The sequence below is a fragment of the Callorhinus ursinus genome, unplaced genomic scaffold, assembly GCF_003265705.2.
Source record: "Callorhinus ursinus isolate GAN/ISIS: 27379988/994484 unplaced genomic scaffold, GSC_fseal_2.0 scaffold4, whole genome shotgun sequence".
In the NCBI taxonomy this organism is placed as follows: Eukaryota; Metazoa; Chordata; class Mammalia; order Carnivora; family Otariidae; genus Callorhinus; species Callorhinus ursinus.
The window spans coordinates 31,096,041-31,114,655 of NW_027397066.1; the positions used below are offsets into that span (position 1 = coordinate 31,096,041).

Genomic DNA, 18,615 nt, shown 5'->3' on the forward strand with positions numbered 1-18,615 from the left:
GTAACCGAGGGACGCAGACTCAGGACGTACAGTTAGGTAAGTGGCAGTGACCGCGTATGTAACCCAGGGACGCAGACTCGGGATGTACAGTTAGGTAAGTGACTGACCGCGTATGTAACCCAGGGACGCAGACTCAGGACGTACATTTAGGTAAGTGGCAGTGACCGCGTATGTAACCCAGGGACGCAGACTCGGGACGTACAGTTAGGTAAGTGGCAGTGACCGCGTATGTAACCCAGGGACGCAGACTCAGGACGTACAGTTAGGTAAGTGGCAGTGACCGTGTATGTAACCCAGGGACGCAGACTCAGGATGTACAGTTAGGTAAGAAGCAGACAAGCCCAGTAACAGTGTTGTTCTGCTGTACCATGCTGTGGGGTCCACCACTCTTGATTGTCCCTCCAGGAAGAAACCACTGATTTTAAAGAGGCACAATTTCTCGGTTGTCTCTAATATTGTATTTGTGGGACCATGGGGAACGGAGGCTCCCTGGTAGAGCGTGGACCCCAGTTGCCTCTGGCGGGAGTGGCCATCCTTGCTGGGTGTTACCACGTGCCAATGGAGGTCCAGAGTTGCCAGAGGGTCTGATTTTTTCTTCCTGAGAGAATTGAGAAACCTACATTTTCTATGTGAAATCTCCTCATTTTTAAATATCGGGCCCATTTTGTAAACGGTGTACACACCAAACAAAACACATCTGTGCACCTTCCTTCCGTCCCTCTGATTGGATTTCACGGAGGCAAGGGTTTGGACTTGCTCCCTCCTCCATGGAGCACTGGTGGCAACACGATCGCTGCATGAGTACTTGTGTGCGTGTGCGTGCGTTAAGTACTAGGCTGCAGTTCTGGTAGCAGCATCGTGCATGCATTGACAGAGTTGGCCATGACTAATAAATTGCTCTCCAAACACGTTATACCGGTTGACGGTCCCACCAACAGAATCACAACCATATCAAACACAATGATGTCATATCTCAAGTGTATCATAACAATATGTGATCCACACATCTTACCCCTACTGAGGATTATCAAATTTCTTATTTTGCCAGATGAAAGTAATATCTTACTTTATTTGGACTCTTTAAGTATGAATAAACTATTTTTTCATATTTATTTTACCTATATTTTTCTATGTATGTATTCATTTTTTGCATTTGTGAAACCTCTTTGCTCGTATAGAAAACTTGTCTTCATTTAGTTCAAATACTGTTTTCCCTTCTGTTGTTATTACCTTTGGACTTTTGTTGAAACTTTTTGATGAACTCATAAAAATTAGGTAATGTCTATCAGTCTTTTAATTTATGAGCTCTGAGTTTTGTGTCGTACTAAGACTTTCTGTACACTAAGATTATTTTTTTAAAAAGTCCCGACTCTTTGTTTTTTTCTAGCACTTGTGTACTTAACATTTTATAATGCTTAAATCTTTTCAGTCATTAGTGATTTTTAATTCTGTGTGAGACATGAAATAGGAAAGCAGATTGGTTTGGGTTTTTTTTTTTTTAAGTTTTGCAGTTACACCAACACATTAAATTGGAGAATCTACCTTTTTTGACTAATTGGAAATATCACTTTATCAAATAATTCCCAACACAGATTGAGTGCTTATATAGATAGCTTCTATAGGCCTTTACTTTTACTGATTAATTTAATCTCATTTTAATCCTCACAGTAATGCTGAGGGCAGGTTCTGGTGTATTACCATTTTATAGATGAGAAAGTTGTGACACGGAGAGGTTGAGTAAATAACCAACAGTCACACAGCTTGTAAGTGGCAGAACTCCAGGCTTTAAATTCAGGGTCTGTCTTCAAAGCATGTTAACCATGAAGCCATTACTGCTTTTCACATATATTTCCCATTTCAAACTTGATCAACTTCTCTCTATTCTGTTCCTTTAATTGCCTTTTTAATCTAGTCCTAAACCATTCTAATTATGATAGCTTTATACTTCACTTTAATATCTGAGCAATTTTTTTCCAGATTTGCTCTCCCTTAGTCTTGCATATTTATTTTTCCAGATGCACGTTATTTCCTATTTTAAGAGAAGACCTTGTGCATTTATTCACTAACCCAGAAATGGGTTAGGTTAGGACAATAACCTAAGATTCTAGCAGTTAGAACTCTGGAATTTTTCTTTTTTTTAAAGATTTTATTTATTTGAGGGAGAGAGAGTGAGAGAGGCAGAGACCACAAGCAGAGGGGAAGGACAGAGGGAGAAGCAGACGCCACACTGAGCAGGGAGCCCGATGTGGGGCTCGATCCCAAGACTCTGGGATCATGACCTGAGCTGAAGGCAGATGCTTAACCAACTGAGCCTCCTAGGCATCCCTGGAAATTTTCTAAGTCTTATTTTTACCTTTCTATAACTTTTACTTTGGATATTTATTGTTATTCTGTTGTAATTCCCTGACCCCGGGTAATTTGACAAACAGGATTGTTACCTGACAAAGAAAAAAATTTTATACATCTATGTTTAAGGTGTTCCATCCCATTTTGTAAAAAGAGACATTTTGAAAATCATTCTGAAGCTAGTAGAGAGTATTAGGAGCCGGGGTGCTGGCGTTGCCATGGGCTGGCACCCTCGGGCAGCTGTGAGTCTCTTCTGGAACCTGAGCCCCAAGTTCTTTCTTGAGTCCCACTCTAGGTGTGAAAGCTGTCTCATGAAACAAACTCTAAAAGTCATCAGATTTACTGAAAATAACTAGAGAGTAAAATTTAAAACTTCAATATGTTGGGGGTAGAGTATATATTTGGGAAAGAGTGGGTAAGTTTTGCTTCTTTTTTTAAATGGAATTAGAAAGACAGTCGGTTGTCTTGTACCTTCTTAATACATTGATCTCTTACTTTCTTAGGAATCTGGTTCCTTGATAAAAGAGCTTATAGTTTTGCAAGCCATACTAGCACCTTTCATCTATATTTTACCCTTTTCCATGGCATGTTTAATCCCAGGAGTGTGAACAGGGAGACGAAGTTGAAGTTTGTGCACACCTCTGTCCATGGCGTGGGTCATGAGTTTGTGCAGTCGGCTTTCAAGGCTTTTGGCTTTGCTCCTCCTGAGGCAGTTCCCGAACAGAAAGATCCCGATCCTGAGTTCCCAACAGTGAAATACCCGAATCCTGAGGAGGGTAAAGGTGTCTTGGTAACCTAATCTTTTTTGTTCTGAAACTTACCTGTTATATCCAAAATTCTTACTGTCAAGTAAAATAACTTTTTATGTGTTTTCATTGTGCTGAACAAAAAAACCCAGCTTCATCATGAGAAATATTTATATGTGTTAGTCATCCATTTCTGACAGGAACCTTCAAAATACATATCTTAGCATCAGGATGTAAGAGCTGAAATCAACATCATATTTTAAATTGAATTGAATTAAATTTAAATTGGAGTTTACTGTGCTTTCTAAATGTGAAAAGGGGACAGTAATAGAATATTCATCACATGATTTTTATTCCTTAATTTTTTTATTCCTTAATTTTTATTCCCTAATTTTTCTAATATGAAGTAATGCCATTTAAATTATAGTTCCTTCAACCTTTTTAAAGGTTAGGGTAGCAACCATATTCAGAGAGTCCATTTATTTTGGTTTGTTTTTGAGGTTGATCACTTGGCAAGGCCTAGAAATACCGGTCCAGCCACATACACGCTATCAGATGTGGGGTGAATCCCATGGGCAGGTGTGGGTCATGTGTTGATGTTCCCATTACCTGACCTCTGGCTTAGGAAGTAATAGGTGACCAGCCAAGACGAGCTCCAGAAATAAAATTCTGCCTTCATTTGGGGAAAGTTATTTTAGTTCTTAAAGAACTGAATGTTTTTAAAGACTGCAATGTGCCCGGTTCTTGATTGAAGTAATCTTATATTTTCCTACTCTTTTTCAGACTTTATCTTTTGCCTTGGCTGACAAAACCAAGGCCAAAATCGTTTTAGCAAATGATCCGGATGCTGATAGACTTGCTGTGGCAGAAAAGCAAGACAGGTACAATTGATTTTGATTACCTGTCTAATAGAAAACATAACAGGGTGACATCTTCAGCAGTAAAATGTTCTTGGGGAGACTGGACCTATTTGGAACTGTTTACCATTTATTATACAAATTGTCACTGAACCTCTAACATACAGCAAAATGCTGTTCTGGGGCCAGCATCATGCCGAGTAAACCAGCCTAGGATGTACTTGGAATTGAAAGTACTATTTATCTTCGTTCATTTCATCATTGATTTTATTATAATTAATGATTCAGTTCCTAATGCCAGCAAGTCCTTTGTTTGGAGTTGGCTTTACAGTGTAGTATTTGCTAAAGGGTTTGGCAAAGGAGCTGGACCTTCAAGGAAATGTTGAATTTAGGTTGAGCAGACCAGAGAGGTACCAACCCCAGTTGGGTACCCAGTGTTTAAGACAAGTTTGACCATAGAGTTTGTCCAGAATTAAAGACATAAGTGGAGAGAAAAGATGAAAGGCAGGCAGGGTCCAAGCAGTTTTGGGTGTCAAGCAGCACATGTGATGTTTGGGGAGTAGTGGGGTGCTGCCAAAGGGTTGGGGGTTTAATTTATTTATTTAAACTTTTTTTAGAATGAGGGAGAGGTCATGATCTGAGCCTAAATCAAGAGTCGAAAGCTTAACCTACTGAGTCACCCAGGCGCCCCTAAGGATTAGGGTTTCAGTCTATGATCAAACAGATTCAATTCTAATCACTTTCTAGAAAGTTCAGCCAGGATGATACCTGTTGAAACACGAAATGTACTTCTAGCTACGTGGACTATGGAAAAGAGAATAAGTCCCACATCTGTTTTCTGGTGTCCTGATCATTTTAGTATGAACTTGCTCTTGAGGCATGCTAGACTGTTGCCCTCCCAGAATCCTCAATACTGACCAGACCGAAAATTGAGATACACAGACTATTATCCTGAGGTGGGATCTTGCCAGCATATTTCTATCATCTTTAAAACCAAAGCTTTTGCCAAAGACAAATAAAAGCGTTGTGTATCCTCGCTCTTCAGAGTTGGGAGGTTTGAGCAAACCAGTTGAGACAGAGTAGCTGCTTAGATGTTTGTGAAGTGACAGTCACGTTTCCAACCAGTTCTTTAAACAAGAAAGACAAGAGCACTTGCAGAAACCACTCTGAGCCTGTTTGGCTTAATTGTCCTGTCCCAGTGACTTCTGGCATCTCTCTTAAGATCACAGCAATGCACTGGTTGTTTTTTCTTTCAGTGGTGAATGGAGAGTGTTTTCAGGCAACGAGTTGGGGGCCCTCTTGGGCTGGTGGCTTTTTACTTCTTGGAAAGAAAAGAACCAAGATCACAGTGCCCTCAAAGACTTATACATGTTGTCGAGCACCGTCTCCTCCAAAATCTTACGAGCCATTGCCTTAAAGGAGGGCTTTCACTTTGAGGTAATGTGTTTCTGGGACTTCCTCTCAAATTTCTTTGGCTCTGTACCAGTTCTAAGGCATTTCTTTCTCTTCTGGGTTACCCCTTTAGGAGACACTTACTGGCTTTAAGTGGATGGGAAACCGAGCCAAACAGCTAATAGACCAGGGGAAGAATGTCTTATTTGCCTTCGAAGAAGCTATTGGTAAGAAGTGATAATGGTGATTGTAGCATTAGCTAATATATAGAGTACAAATAAATGGAATTTGGATTGGGGTTCAGAAAAGTAACAGAAGACCAGGAGTACACCGGCGCTCAAAGAGTGTTGGACCGTCCTACCCTAAAATTGGCTTCTCGGATTTTCTTTCAGCTAAAAAATATCTCACAAATAACCAAGCCATTAATATAAGAAAGTGAGTCCTTTCCCTGGATGAAAACAGTGATGTTCTGCACTTGGGTGGTTGGAGCTCAGGACCCCACATATTTTGGGGAGTGATGGTATTCCCTCAACTGCAGTGTTGATCTCCGTGTCTGATATGGTTCACTCCTCTTCCAAAAGTGCTTGGCAGAAGTCTGTCCAGAGGAAAGGAGAGGACTTGGTTGTGGGGCTTTCATCAAAGTGACTGTCACCTGAAAGGACAGCCCCAAGTCCAGCCAGAATGACTGAGAAACATTTGTTTTAAATTGTCAGCATAGGTGAGGAGAAAGGGGAGCTAGGTAGAAAAACTTGAAATTCAGATGTTTGTGTGGGGGATTTTTTAAGCTGTTTGTTTTGTAAAAGCTATTGTATGTTATATAAGAAGACTCATCTGGGGGTGCCTGGGTGGCTCAGCGGTTAAGTGTCTGACTCTTGGTTTCAGTTCAGGTCATGAGCTCAGGGTCCTGGGATCGAGCCCCGAGTTGGGCTTCCTGCTCAGTGGGGAGTCTGCTTGAGATTCTTTCCCTCTGCCCTGCCCCCACTCTGTCTCTCTGTCTCTCCCTCTCTCAAATAAATAAATTTTTTTATTTTATTTTTTTTAAAGATTTTATTTATTTATTTGACAGAGACACAGCGAGAGAGGGAACACAAGCTGGGGGAGTGGGAGAGGGAGAAGTGGGCTCTGCAGGGCTCGATCCCAGGACCCGGGGACCATGACTTGAGCCAAAGGCAGACGCTTAACGACTGAGCCACCCAGGTGCCCTAAACAAATCTTTTTTTTTAAAAAAAGATTCATCTGTATTTCCTGCAGCACAGATGCTCCCGCATATCATTTAACTAATTAATCAAAGGAAGTGTGTAATAGCGCAGCTTTTTCCTTTTCATTACAATTGGCAGTCTTATCTTTTTATAGCTTTTTGTTAAAATTTTTTCCTTACATTTGTTTATCAACTATTTATTGCATATCAATCACATAATGACTCAGAGAAACAGATGACACTGACCTTAGCCTAGAGCAGTTTGCGTAGATCCTGTTAGTAACCACACAGACGAGTATCGGCTAGTGTCAAGGTGAAGGACGGACTCACCAGAACTGTTGGAATTCAGAGAAGACAGAATAAGCATTGATGAGAACATCTGGAAACCATTCTGTGTGAGCGGGAGGGGTCTTGGCCGGACGTAGGGAATGAACGGTTTGTCTAGGAGGGACAGTCTCCTTATAGGTTATTCAACTAGGACATCTTGAAGGCCGGCCTTGCGCTTAAGCATTGAGCTGGATTCTTGAATATAAAGGTGGTAAATGAGAAGCATTCACATATTCATACTGTACAGCCTCTTAGGCGATGGGCAAGTTGCGTGGAGATAATGTGCGTGTGTAGTGTAAAGGAGCCCAGTCCTAAGGGTGTACACATGACACATGTTTCTGCAGGATACATGTGCTGCCCTTTTGTCCTGGACAAGGACGGAGTCAGCGCCGCGGTCATCAGCGCAGAGTTGGCTAGCTTTCTAGCAACCAAGAATCTGTCTTTGTCTCAGCAGCTAAAGGCCATCTATGTTGAGTAAGTTTCTATTAACTCTGTTTAATTGAAGTAATAGTTTTCAATGTTTTATTATGTTTTTATGTGTCAGACACTAGTATTCTTTCTAACGCTCTTTGGATGTGGATTCTTTCTTCTGAAAACTAAGGAAAGGATCCCTTTTTCTTTTGATGCTTAGCTGTTTGATACTAATTATCATTCATGACTGCGTTAATCCCTAACAAATGAGAACATCAGTTGCAGAAATAGCTATTTGAAGAAGGTGATTTTAAGTGTCTGATGTAGGAAAAGATCAAAGGTGTTCATGAACCATCTGTTGAGTTTTTAGAGGCATTAGTCAAGACCGCCTTTATAGTGAGAACCAGCCATGGGCAGTATGTACGGGAATGGGTGGGGTGTGGCTGCCGTGCAATGGAACTTTTACCCCCAGATACAGGCCGAAGGCCGGGCAGCAGTTTGGCAATCCCTGGGGTCAATCGTTGTACCTCTTTTTTATGCTAAATTATTCGTTTGTAGCTAGTCATCATTACTTTTGTTTCATTTAGTTTAAAACTGGTTGATACATGTTCTGTGTATGTTCTGTGTCCATCCCATGGGATTATTTGTTCCTTATTTTGCATATTTGTATTTTTTCTACTGAGATGTAATTGACATTAATTTTAGGTATTCAACGCAATGATTCGATATTTGTATATATTACAAATCGATCATCGCAGTAAGTCAAGTTAACATCCATACCACACATAATTACAAATATTTCTTCTTGTGATGAGAACTTTTAAGATCTATGCACTTAGCAACTTGCAAATATATAGTACAATATTAATTACAAAATCCCCATGCTGTATATTACTTATTTAATTATTTATATTTGTTTTGATAGATATGGTTACCATATTACCAAAGCTTCATATTTTATCTGCCATGATCAAGGCACCATTAAGAAATTATTTGAAAACCTTAGAAACTATGATGGGAAGAATAATTATCCAAAAACTTGTGGCAGATTTGAAATTTCTGGCATTAGGGATCTTACAACTGGCTATGATGATAGCCAACCTGATAAAAAAGCTGTAAGTAATACTATCTTTTATCAACTAAACTCTTCTGTATTTACCTTCTATTGTACTTTGAATAGCTTAACTTAGTGCTCGCTTCGGCAGCACATATACTGAATAGCTTAACTTATTTAATCATGGAATTAATTGAAGCTGATTTTAGGCATTCCGGCATTACTATAAATACGCTATCGAAATAAACAGAAAGTTAAAAATCATGGGCTAGAACTACAAGGATCGTCACTAGTCATCTAAACCAATGTCACCATGTAACACACAGGAAATCAACGCTCAGAAGTGTAGGACCTGCCTGTGGTTGCGCAGCTAGTTGGTGATGGTTGTGGTCACCTCTGGGTCTTCTGCCTCCAGATCCGGGTTTTCTTCTGTCTGGGCACCTGCTCAATACATCAAGTATGGCAGCCTGCCATGGTGTTTCTGAATGAGTAGATCTGGGGTGGGGGCCAAAATCTGCATTTGTATCAAGATCCCTGCTGATGCTGATGTTACTGGTACACACTTGGAGAAACACTGTTTGCTTCCTAGTTCGTTTTACTCTATTCCCTGAATGTCCAGGCACTGTTAGCTGTAAAGCGTGAGTTTGCATTCTTCACATCACGTGGATCCTCCACTGGAGTCAAAAGAAGGCTCAAATAGGGCAGAAGAGTATTGCTAACTAATGGCAGGGCGTTGGGGAAGAAGAGTAAGACTATTCTTATGAGATATTAGACATCCTTGATATTTCCTTTTTATTTTTTTTTGTAAAATTTTGTCTGCACACAATATATTTTTAAAAAGAGAAATATTTTTGAAAGCGTCACAATGGAATATGGCAGCCCAACCCCCACCATCTCTTTGCCATGTCAAGACAACCCCCTTCCCTCTGAGTCGTCTCGCCTGGCATTTTACCACCAAATTGCAAATAACCTGCTTATGTGGTGTTGCTTGGGCTTCTCAGTGTTGGCTTTTGTTACTTTTTTATTATGAAGATAAGGGTTGAAATCTGACATTTCTTCTGTTCACTGTTTCCCCTTCTCCCCTTGTCTTCACAAACACCTCTGCCACAATGCTTGGTGAATTTAGATCCTGTGTTTGCATTATTAGGACTAGTAACTATTGTTTCCCGCTTAGCTAAGTAGTGTACTTTGATTAGGTTCCCCCAAATTGTATAATTATCTTTTCTATAATTAACGGTTGTTCTGTTCTTTCATTTTCTTGGATTTTTATGTAACGATCTCCAGTCTTCCCACCTTCCTTCGGATGCCTCTCAGTAGGGTTTTCCACATGGTCCAATGCAATTTTATCTGTTCTCTTTTGTTTCCACTGGCCTCCCTTCTGGTCCCCCATCTAGGCAGGGCCAGCTCCTCTCTGTGTTGGGTGCACACATGTCATCCTGGGAACGCCCTTCACCACTTATGGGGTGCATCCTTGGCTCCTGGACCCCATGACTTCCTCTTACTATATTTACTTTCCTACATCACCTCCTCTAGTAGCTTCCTAAAAAAAAGTGAATAGGAGGTCGATTTTTGGAGGCATTTAAGTCTGAAAATATCTCACTCTACACTCATGCTTGATTGACTCGCACTTTTGAAAGCAATGCTCCATTATTGCTTAGTTTCCAGGACTGCTGTTGAGGGTCTGATATTTCATTCTGTCAGGAACTAGCTGAGGCCTACTGTGTGCCACTTAAAGGGATGTTGATGCCACTTATTCAGTCCTTTCCATGCAGCTTGTTTTTTTCTCTATGGGAAGATTTCGGGAATTTTTTGCTAAACTTTTCTTCTAAAATTTTAGTGATGTGCTTTGATATGGGTCTTTTTCAGGTTCTCCCAACTAGCAAAAGCAGCCAAATGATCACCTTTACCTTTGCTAACGGGGGCGTGGCCACCATGCGGACCAGTGGGACCGAGCCCAAAATCAAGTACTATTCAGAACTGTGTGCCCCCCCTGGAAATAGGTATGATACAGATGGCAGCACCTGTGATGATTATTCCCTAAAATTCCTAATCGGTTCTGTGCAAATGCCAAGTATAACATTTTGTCTTTCCAGTATGTACTTTAATTAGGAATGTTATTTCAGAACCTGCAGCAATTTTGTGACATTAACAGCTGTTGGAAGCATCCAGGGACAGGAGAGCTGATTTCTACATACTTCTTTCTGTCCCACCTCTCTTTGTAGGGAAAAATTTCATTCTGAATTTCAGTAATAGTAACACAGTTTCCTTTTTCTAGTACCTTTATTTGAGACTAGCACCAATGAGTTCTCCTTTCCAGAGTCACCTGTCTCTGATACAATAAATTAAAATCCATTGCACATGCACTGAACAGATATCTTCGAGCACCTATCGTGCATAGGTCTGTGCTGGGTTCTGGAGAGGAGAAAGTGCCGTAGCAGTGAGGGTCCTTGCCACCAAAGAGCTGATGGTTTGGTAGCTTCAGGGTCGTGTTGTTGTGACCTTGGTAAAGGGTTTGAGTTCACTTTGCAGTACTAAAACATCTTAAACTTTATTTTTTTTATATATTTTAAAGATTTTATTTATTCATTTGAGAGAGAGACAGAGCACAAGCAGGGGGAGAGGCAGAGGGAGGGAGAGGGAGATGCAGACTCCCTGCTGAGCTGGGAGCCCAACATGGGGCTCCATCACAGGACCCTGAGATCATGACCCGAGCCAAACGCAGACACTTAACTGACTGAGCCACCCAGGCATCCTGTCAGTTGACTATGTTTCGGTAGGGTTTCTGGTCAACAGAAGGATATTAATAGCTAACTTTTTGGGAGTCAAGAGTTACATATAGATTTTTGACTGCATGAAGGGTTGCTAACTCCTGAACCCCCATGCTGTCGAAAGGACAAATGTATTACCATTTCATAAAATTTACAGTTGAAAAAGTAGATTTTGATACCCAAATTGTTGAAACATACTTAAATTTTCCAGTAACAGTGAAATGTAAGTTCTTAATTTTGAATTTCAATTAATTAAGCTTAAATGACATTAACAGCTCAGTTCCTGGGCCCAGTCGCACTAACCACATTTCCAGCATTCAATACTGTAGTGGGCAAGATGGGTCTAAGCAGTTGTTAGGACATTTACACATCAAAGCTTTGCGTTGAAGAGTAGTTTTGGTCTTGGGAATCAAATTTGCATTATGTGGAAATAAAAGACGAAATTTTCTGAGCATCTTCAATTGGCCAGCCAGTAGCATATTAAATGTAGCAAATTAGAGAGGCTGGGACAGAATTGTGAGGGTTAGACATTCCCTGGGCAGGAAGAAAGGACTGCTGATAGCAAGGGAAAAAATACTAAAAACAAAACTAGGAAACATGGACACAGGAACTCAGAATGTTCACGGCTTTATCGTAAGGGAGATAGAGTACCACATCCACATGGGCCCTGATACTTCTTCTGAATAAGAGCTCCAGTCCAACAGTAAAAGTCATGTTTATGGCTTTTAAATATCACAACAGTCAAATATATCTAAGAAGCCATAGACTGTGTCCTATATTTTGCTACAGAGTCCCATTCAAAATCTTTTTGTGCTGCAAGGGCAAAAACTCAGCTGGTAAGCAACTTGAACAAACACATAAAACAGCTCATTTTCTAAGCATTCTGGATTACCAAGATTTTATTGTAATATTTGCAAGTATCAGTGTTTCTATGTGTGTTACATATTAAGCTATTTGCTACTCTTGAGAATGGGGTTTTCCATAGACGTTTCTTTGTAAGTCATTCTCACTTAATGTTTTCATATATCCCTCTTTCTTTGGAAAACAAAGGAGCGGGGCGCCTGCGTGGCTCAGTCATTAAGCGTCTGCCTTCGGCTCAGGTCATGATCCCAGGGTCCTGGGATCGAGCCCCGCATTGGGCTCCCTGCTCAGCGGGAAGCCTGCTTCTCCCTCTCCCACTCTCCCGCTTGTGTTCCTGCTCTGGCTAACTCTCTCTCTCTGTCAAATAAATAAATAAAATCTTTAAAAAAAAAAAAAGAAAACAAAGGAACAATAGTCCAACTTAAAGATCCATTTTCTCTCTATATTTGTCCCTTCCTTGTCATTACTCTGTGAAAATATAATAATTCAGAAACTTTATAATAACAATACTATTTAATGTTTGAGGATCTGGTATTTTATAGTAGTCACATGGATTATTGGGTGGCTTTAACTTCAAATATTAGTTTACAAATTCCTGAAAATATTTTGAAAAATTGTCCTTTTATTATATTCATCAAAATGCTGCTCCAATTTATTAATTGGGACATTGGGCACTAGGCCAGTCCACAGATATGCTGTCAGGTCACCAGCATACCTAACATAAAACAGCAATAAAGCCACGGCTAAGTTTCCTTATTTTCTGATCACTTTAATATTTTGTATATTTTATATCATCAATTTCATTTTTTCATAGAATTCCATGACCCACTTATCCTTTAGAACAGAAAATCCTTTTCAAATTTAAGTCCTGCTTTTATTTTTTTTTTAAGATTTTATTTATCTATTTGAGAGAGAGAGAGAGAGAGAGAGCACATGAGAGGGGGGAGGGTCAGAGGGAGAAGCAGACTCCCTGCTGAGCAGGGAGCCCGATGCGGGACTCGATCCAGGGACTCCAGGATCATGACCTGAGCCGAAGGCAGCCGCTTAACCAACTGAGCCACCCAGGCTCCCTAAGTCCTGCTTTTAAAAAGATGGGAATCAAATCAGTAGATGTCTTTTGTCCAACTTTGTATTTTAGAAAATTTCAGTGAATACCCACATACCTTTCACTTAGACCAAGGGTTGGCGAACTTTTTTTTTTTTTTAAGATTTTATTTATTTATTTGACAGAACTTTTTGTGTAAAGAGCCAGATAGTAAACATTTTAGAATTTGCAAGCCATATGGTCACACTACTCCCCTCTGCTATTGCTCAAAAGCAGAAAGAAGTCTTACACATAAAGGAATAGGTGTGACTATATTCCAGTAAATCTTTATTTACAAAAATGGGCTGTCAGCAAGCTGCCAGCCATAGTTAGCCCACTTTAACCTAGACTCAGCAATTGCTAACATTTGCAATATTTGCTCACCATGTATTGTATATGCAGGTTTGATTTTGTTTGTTTTTTTCCCTGAGCCACCTGAAAATAAGTTGCAAACCTCAATACACAATTCCCAAGAACAAGGACATTCTGTTACTATCTCAGGGTTTAGATACCAATTATTATCAAGCAAGGTTCTAACAAACAAAACCAGTAGAAGATATATATGTTTATATGTTTATATTTGTATATTCACTTTAGGCATATTGTTAAAAAAAAACAAACAGTAAGTATTAGGTATGTGCCTTCCTGAGAAGTATTGTCTTCAAAACACATTTATGGAAAAGGAAATAACGACCCATGTGATTCATATGTATTTATGAAGCATACTTTATATGTCACCAGTGGGGGTAAACATAATTTTAATGATAGCTACATTTATTGAGGTTTTGGGGCCAGGTTCTGTGCTAATTGCTTTATATAATTTATCTCAATCTACACAGCAACTCTCTTGAGAAAATAAAGTCTTTATCCCAATTTTACAAATGAGAAATCTGGGCCTTGGAGAGGCGAAGCCACTTACCCGAGGGCATAGGGCTGGTAGAAGAGCCAGAATTAATGCCTGCAATAAAATGGATTGTTTTAGTTGTACTGGGGAGCGATTACAATGTAAAAATGATCTTAACTCATTACAAGAATTTCGTTTTTCATTAAAATAAAGTTACATATATTGAAGACAGTCAATATGAAGTCATGCAAGTTGGAACTGAAGGATTTAGCTTTTTAAATTCAGCTTTTTGGTTTCAAGTACTTAAGAGTAAACACCCAGCGCTAGTAACCTGACGCTAACATGAACTGCTAGGAGCCTGTCTAAACACAAATTCGTTTTATCTTTTCCTACCTTCCAGTTGTTTGCATTTAAATGAATGTTTTTCATATGCTTGAAAATTTGATTTCCTTAGAGGAAACTAGCTCCCTAGATTGTTGTGTATACTTAAGTCATGACCCTTTTGTTCTGGAGTTAGAATAAAAAAGATAAAAAAATGGGGGTGGGGGGACTCAGTTCCTGGTGTGTGATTAGCAGGCCCACTAGGAGGCTCCCATTCTCTGTACCTTCTAGGAAGGCCTTGCAGACCTGCTGCTGTTTAGCTTCCAGTAGTTTGGGATAGGGAACATTCCTGTCCTGGGAGATCAAGAACTTAACAGAGATGTCATTTGTAGAAGTTTAGCAGGATCGAATGACAACTGAAGTCATCAAAGTTTTCTTTGCTCTTTTAGGTACAAACATTGCAGATCTTTTAGGGGATGCTAGAGCAAAAAACTGTTTCTTAAAAATTCTTATCTGTTGGGCGCCTGGGTGGCTCAGTTGGTTAAGCGACTGCCTTCGGCTCAGGTCATGATCCTGGAGTCCCGGGATCCAGTCCCACATCGGGCTTCCTGCTTGGCAGGGAGTCTGCTTCTCCCTCTGACCCTCTTCCCTCTCGTGCTCTCTATCTCTCATTCTCTCTCAAATAAATAAATAAAATCCTTAAAAAAAATTCTTGTTTAGCTCGGCATCAGGGAAATCCAAATCAAAACCTCAATGAGATATCCCCTCACACCAGTCAGAATGGCTAAAGTTAACAAGTCAGGAAACGACAGATGTTGGCGGGGATGTGGAGAAAGGGGAACCCTCCTACACTGTTGGTGGGAATGCAAGCTGGTGCAACCACTCTGGAAAACAGTATGGAGGTTCCTCAAAAAGTTGAAAATAGAGCTACCATATGATCCAGCAATTGCACTACTGGGTATTTACCCCAAAGATACAAATGTAGGGATCCAAAGGGGCACGTGCACCCCAATGTTTATAGCAGCAATGTCCACAATAGCCAAACTGTGGAAAGAGCCAAGATGTCCATCGACAGATGAATGGATAAAGAAGATGTGGTATATATATACAATGGAATATTATGCAGCCATCAAAAGGAATGAGATCTTGCCATTTTCAACGGCGTGGATGGAACTGGAGGGTATTATGCTGAGCGAAATAAGTCAATCAGAGAAAGACATGTATCATATGACCTCACTGATATGAGGAATTCTTAATCTCAGGAAACAAACTGAGGGTTGCTGGAGTGGTGGGGGTGGGACGGATGGGGTGGCTGGGTGATAGACATTGGGGAGGGTATGTGCTATGGTGAGGGCTGTGAATTGTGTAAGACTGTTGAATCACAGATCTGTACCTCTGAAACAAATAATACATTATATTTAAAAAAAAAGAAGATAGCAGGAGGGGAAGAATGAAGGGGGGGAGTCGGAGGGGGAGACAAACCATGAGAGACTATGGACTCTGAGAAACAAACTGAGGGTTCTAGAGGGGAGGGGGGTGGAGGGATGGGTTAGCCTGGTGATGGGTATTAAAGAGGGCACATTCTGCATGGAGCACTGGGTGTTATACACAAACAATGAATCATGGAACACTACATCAAAAACTAATGATGTAATGTATGCTGATTAACATAACATAATAATAAAAAAATTCTTATTTGTTTATAGTAGAGACCCTAGTAAAACCTTGGGCGAAAGAATGGATATTGTCTCATGGGGTTTTTTTTGTCCAAGTCAACAGATGTGTTCCCATGCTTCAGTCACTGAGGTTCTGTTTTGTCTGATTTAACCCTCCTCTTAAGGGTGCATTTCAATGTTACTTGACCAATGTGGGGAGAACTTCAAATATGCTTTGGAATAATCCACTGATCTGGAATTTTCCCCCTTATTTTTCAGTGATCCCGAGCAGCTGAAGAAGGAACTAAATGAACTAGTCAGTGCTATTGAAGAACATTTTTTCCAGCCACAAAAGTACAACCTGCAACCAAAGGCAGAGTAAAATATTCCAGCCTTGGGCATAATTACAATTAAGCAGTGTTTTTGAGGACCAAATGACTTAAACAATCGCTACAAGTATTTATATATTTTTTAATAGACCTACATTTCTTATGGTTCTATTTTTGACCTTTAAGATGAATAAAGAAAAGATGGACAAACCTAACAAACCAACATTCCTATTAAATGGTGGAGCCTGGGCATTATCTGAATTCAAAAATGAAAATTTTAAAAATAGCTAACTTTCTTTACAATAACATATTGTAATTAATATGCTTTAATTAGAATAAATAACAAATGTGTCTCCTCTATGATTCTTTTTATGCATAATTGAAATCGCCAGAAAGCCTATACAGTTCCTAAATTCTGGGCTGTCATGTTATATAGGATAGCCACTTTTTAGGTATATGTATGTTTACATTCTATCAGTTGTTTTAAGGTAAAATATATAAACAAATCAAATGCCGTGTTCATGTTTAGGGAACCTAAAGTGGAGGAATTTACAAGAATCTATAAAGTGGCCCAAAAGATACTTTAAAAAGATACATTTTTTGACCTAAAACTTTTTAGTTCTAATAATACATCATTATACATTGTATATATGCTAGGAAAAAACAGCCTAACCATCTTTGTTCAGTGCATTAACATTTATCTTTTTAAAGCTTGAATTAAAAAATTGACTATTTGAAACTGCAAAGTACTTTATTGTACAGTTGTTTGCTTTGGTAACAAGTTCATGTAATTTTTGGAACAGAGGCAGCAAGGACTATAAACATTAACTATATACCTGATTTGGGTTTTTTGCCTTGTTCATATGTGATTATAATCTAAAACCATTAGGTTGGGACACCTGGGTCGCTCAGTTGTTTGGGCGTCTGCCTTCGGCTCAGGTCGTGATCCCAGAATCCTGGGATCAAGTCCTGCATTGGGCTCCTTGCTCAGCAGGAAGCCTGTTTCTCCCTCTCCTTCTGCTGCTCCCTCTGCTTGTGTTCGCTCTCTCTCTCTCTCTCTGACAAATAAATAAATAAATAAAATCTTTAAAATAAAATGAAATAAAACCATTAGATTTCCTTTTCCAGATTTGTATTTAACCTGTGCCTCCTCACCTCCTCATAACCAGTGGCCTTAAAACCATCCAAAATGACTCCCTTTGAGTACCCATGAGTCAGGACCACACTGTTCTTTATGTACTTTATGTATTTTATGTGGTTTTTCTATTTTTCAAGCAAATGATTGCCTGTTGTTACTATTATTAACCTAGATGGTTACTAGCAGTTTCAGAACAGTGAAAAATTACAATCTCATTGGCAATCATTTTTCTAAAGTAAAGGGAAAAAGTGTTTTTATATCTTAGTGATACATAGCTTGTGCCCTTTCAGAGAATCTTCCAAAGTGTTACGCTTTTTTTTTTTAAGATTTTATTTATTTGAGAGAGAGGGAGAGCGAGAGCGAGCACAAGAATGGGGGTGGGCAGAGGGAGAAGCAGGCTCCCCGCTGAGCAGGGAGCCCAACTGGGTACTTGATCCCAGGACACTGGGATCATGACCTGAGCTGAAGGCAGATGCTTAACCAACTGAGCCACCCAGGTGCCCCCGTTTCAGAGAACTTAAATCTATAATATTCGATATATTCTGTCAGCTGCTTCATTGGAGAAGCTGTATGTATTTTTGTTTTATGATGTTTTCTAGTCTCAAAGTGTACTCTAGAAATAAGAAATGTCAGATCTGTATCCTCTCTGCAGATTTTGGAGCATATAAACTATGCCCCAGTTTGTTACTGGAAATAGAAAGGTGGTGGTGATCCACCATGCTGTGATGATGCTCACAGTCTAACTGGAGGGCTAGTGAGTAACTGGAATGCTTACAAATTCTCTAATGGAGTTATCTGCAAAGTACTGAGGTTCAGAAGTATGAGAGAGGGATCCATCCTACCCAGAGAAAACCTCACGGAAGAGAGATGAATGACTGCTTCGCCTTTGGGGGTGAGTAGCTGCTGAAGATGAAGGAGAAGGGCTCCCAAGCATAGAGCACAACACCAACTAAAGTATAGAGGTGCTGGGGGATGTGTGTGGTTTTTTTTTTTTTTTTGGAGGGGGGCTGCTAAAAACATACCCCAGATATGAACTATAGGACATACCGGCACTTTTCTGCCATTCATGTGAGCAGGTGATTCAGTCGGACCTGGAGGAGATCCCCTAACTCTGTTTATCACTTGTAGTTCTAAGAAATAGCACACCATGTATGCTCACTGAATATTTTTTTGTGTGTTTTTATGGGATGGCAGGTAGCATAGTGTGTGGTGCATAAAGCTTGCAACATAAGACCCCTGGGTTCTAATCATGGTCTGCTGTGAACCATCTTTGTGACCTTGGTC

General features: G+C 39.9%; 1 protein-coding gene across 1 annotated transcript in view; it reads left to right on the forward strand.

Moving 5' to 3' along the window:
• Positions 1–16,932, forward strand: part of PGM2 (phosphoglucomutase 2) — a 34,051-nt gene extending 17,119 nt beyond the window's left edge. Inside the window, exons 7-14 of the mRNA XM_025887320.2 lie at positions 2,947–3,136; positions 3,876–3,973; positions 5,206–5,386; positions 5,475–5,568; positions 7,211–7,340; positions 8,203–8,392; positions 10,198–10,331; positions 16,144–16,932. Of these exons, the coding sequence (XP_025743105.1) occupies positions 2,947–3,136; positions 3,876–3,973; positions 5,206–5,386; positions 5,475–5,568; positions 7,211–7,340; positions 8,203–8,392; positions 10,198–10,331; positions 16,144–16,246 (1,120 nt within the window). The 3' untranslated portion in view covers positions 16,247–16,932. The remainder of the gene's footprint in view (positions 1–2,946; positions 3,137–3,875; positions 3,974–5,205; positions 5,387–5,474; positions 5,569–7,210; positions 7,341–8,202; positions 8,393–10,197; positions 10,332–16,143) is intronic.
• Positions 16,933–18,615: the final 1,683 nt, after the last annotated feature.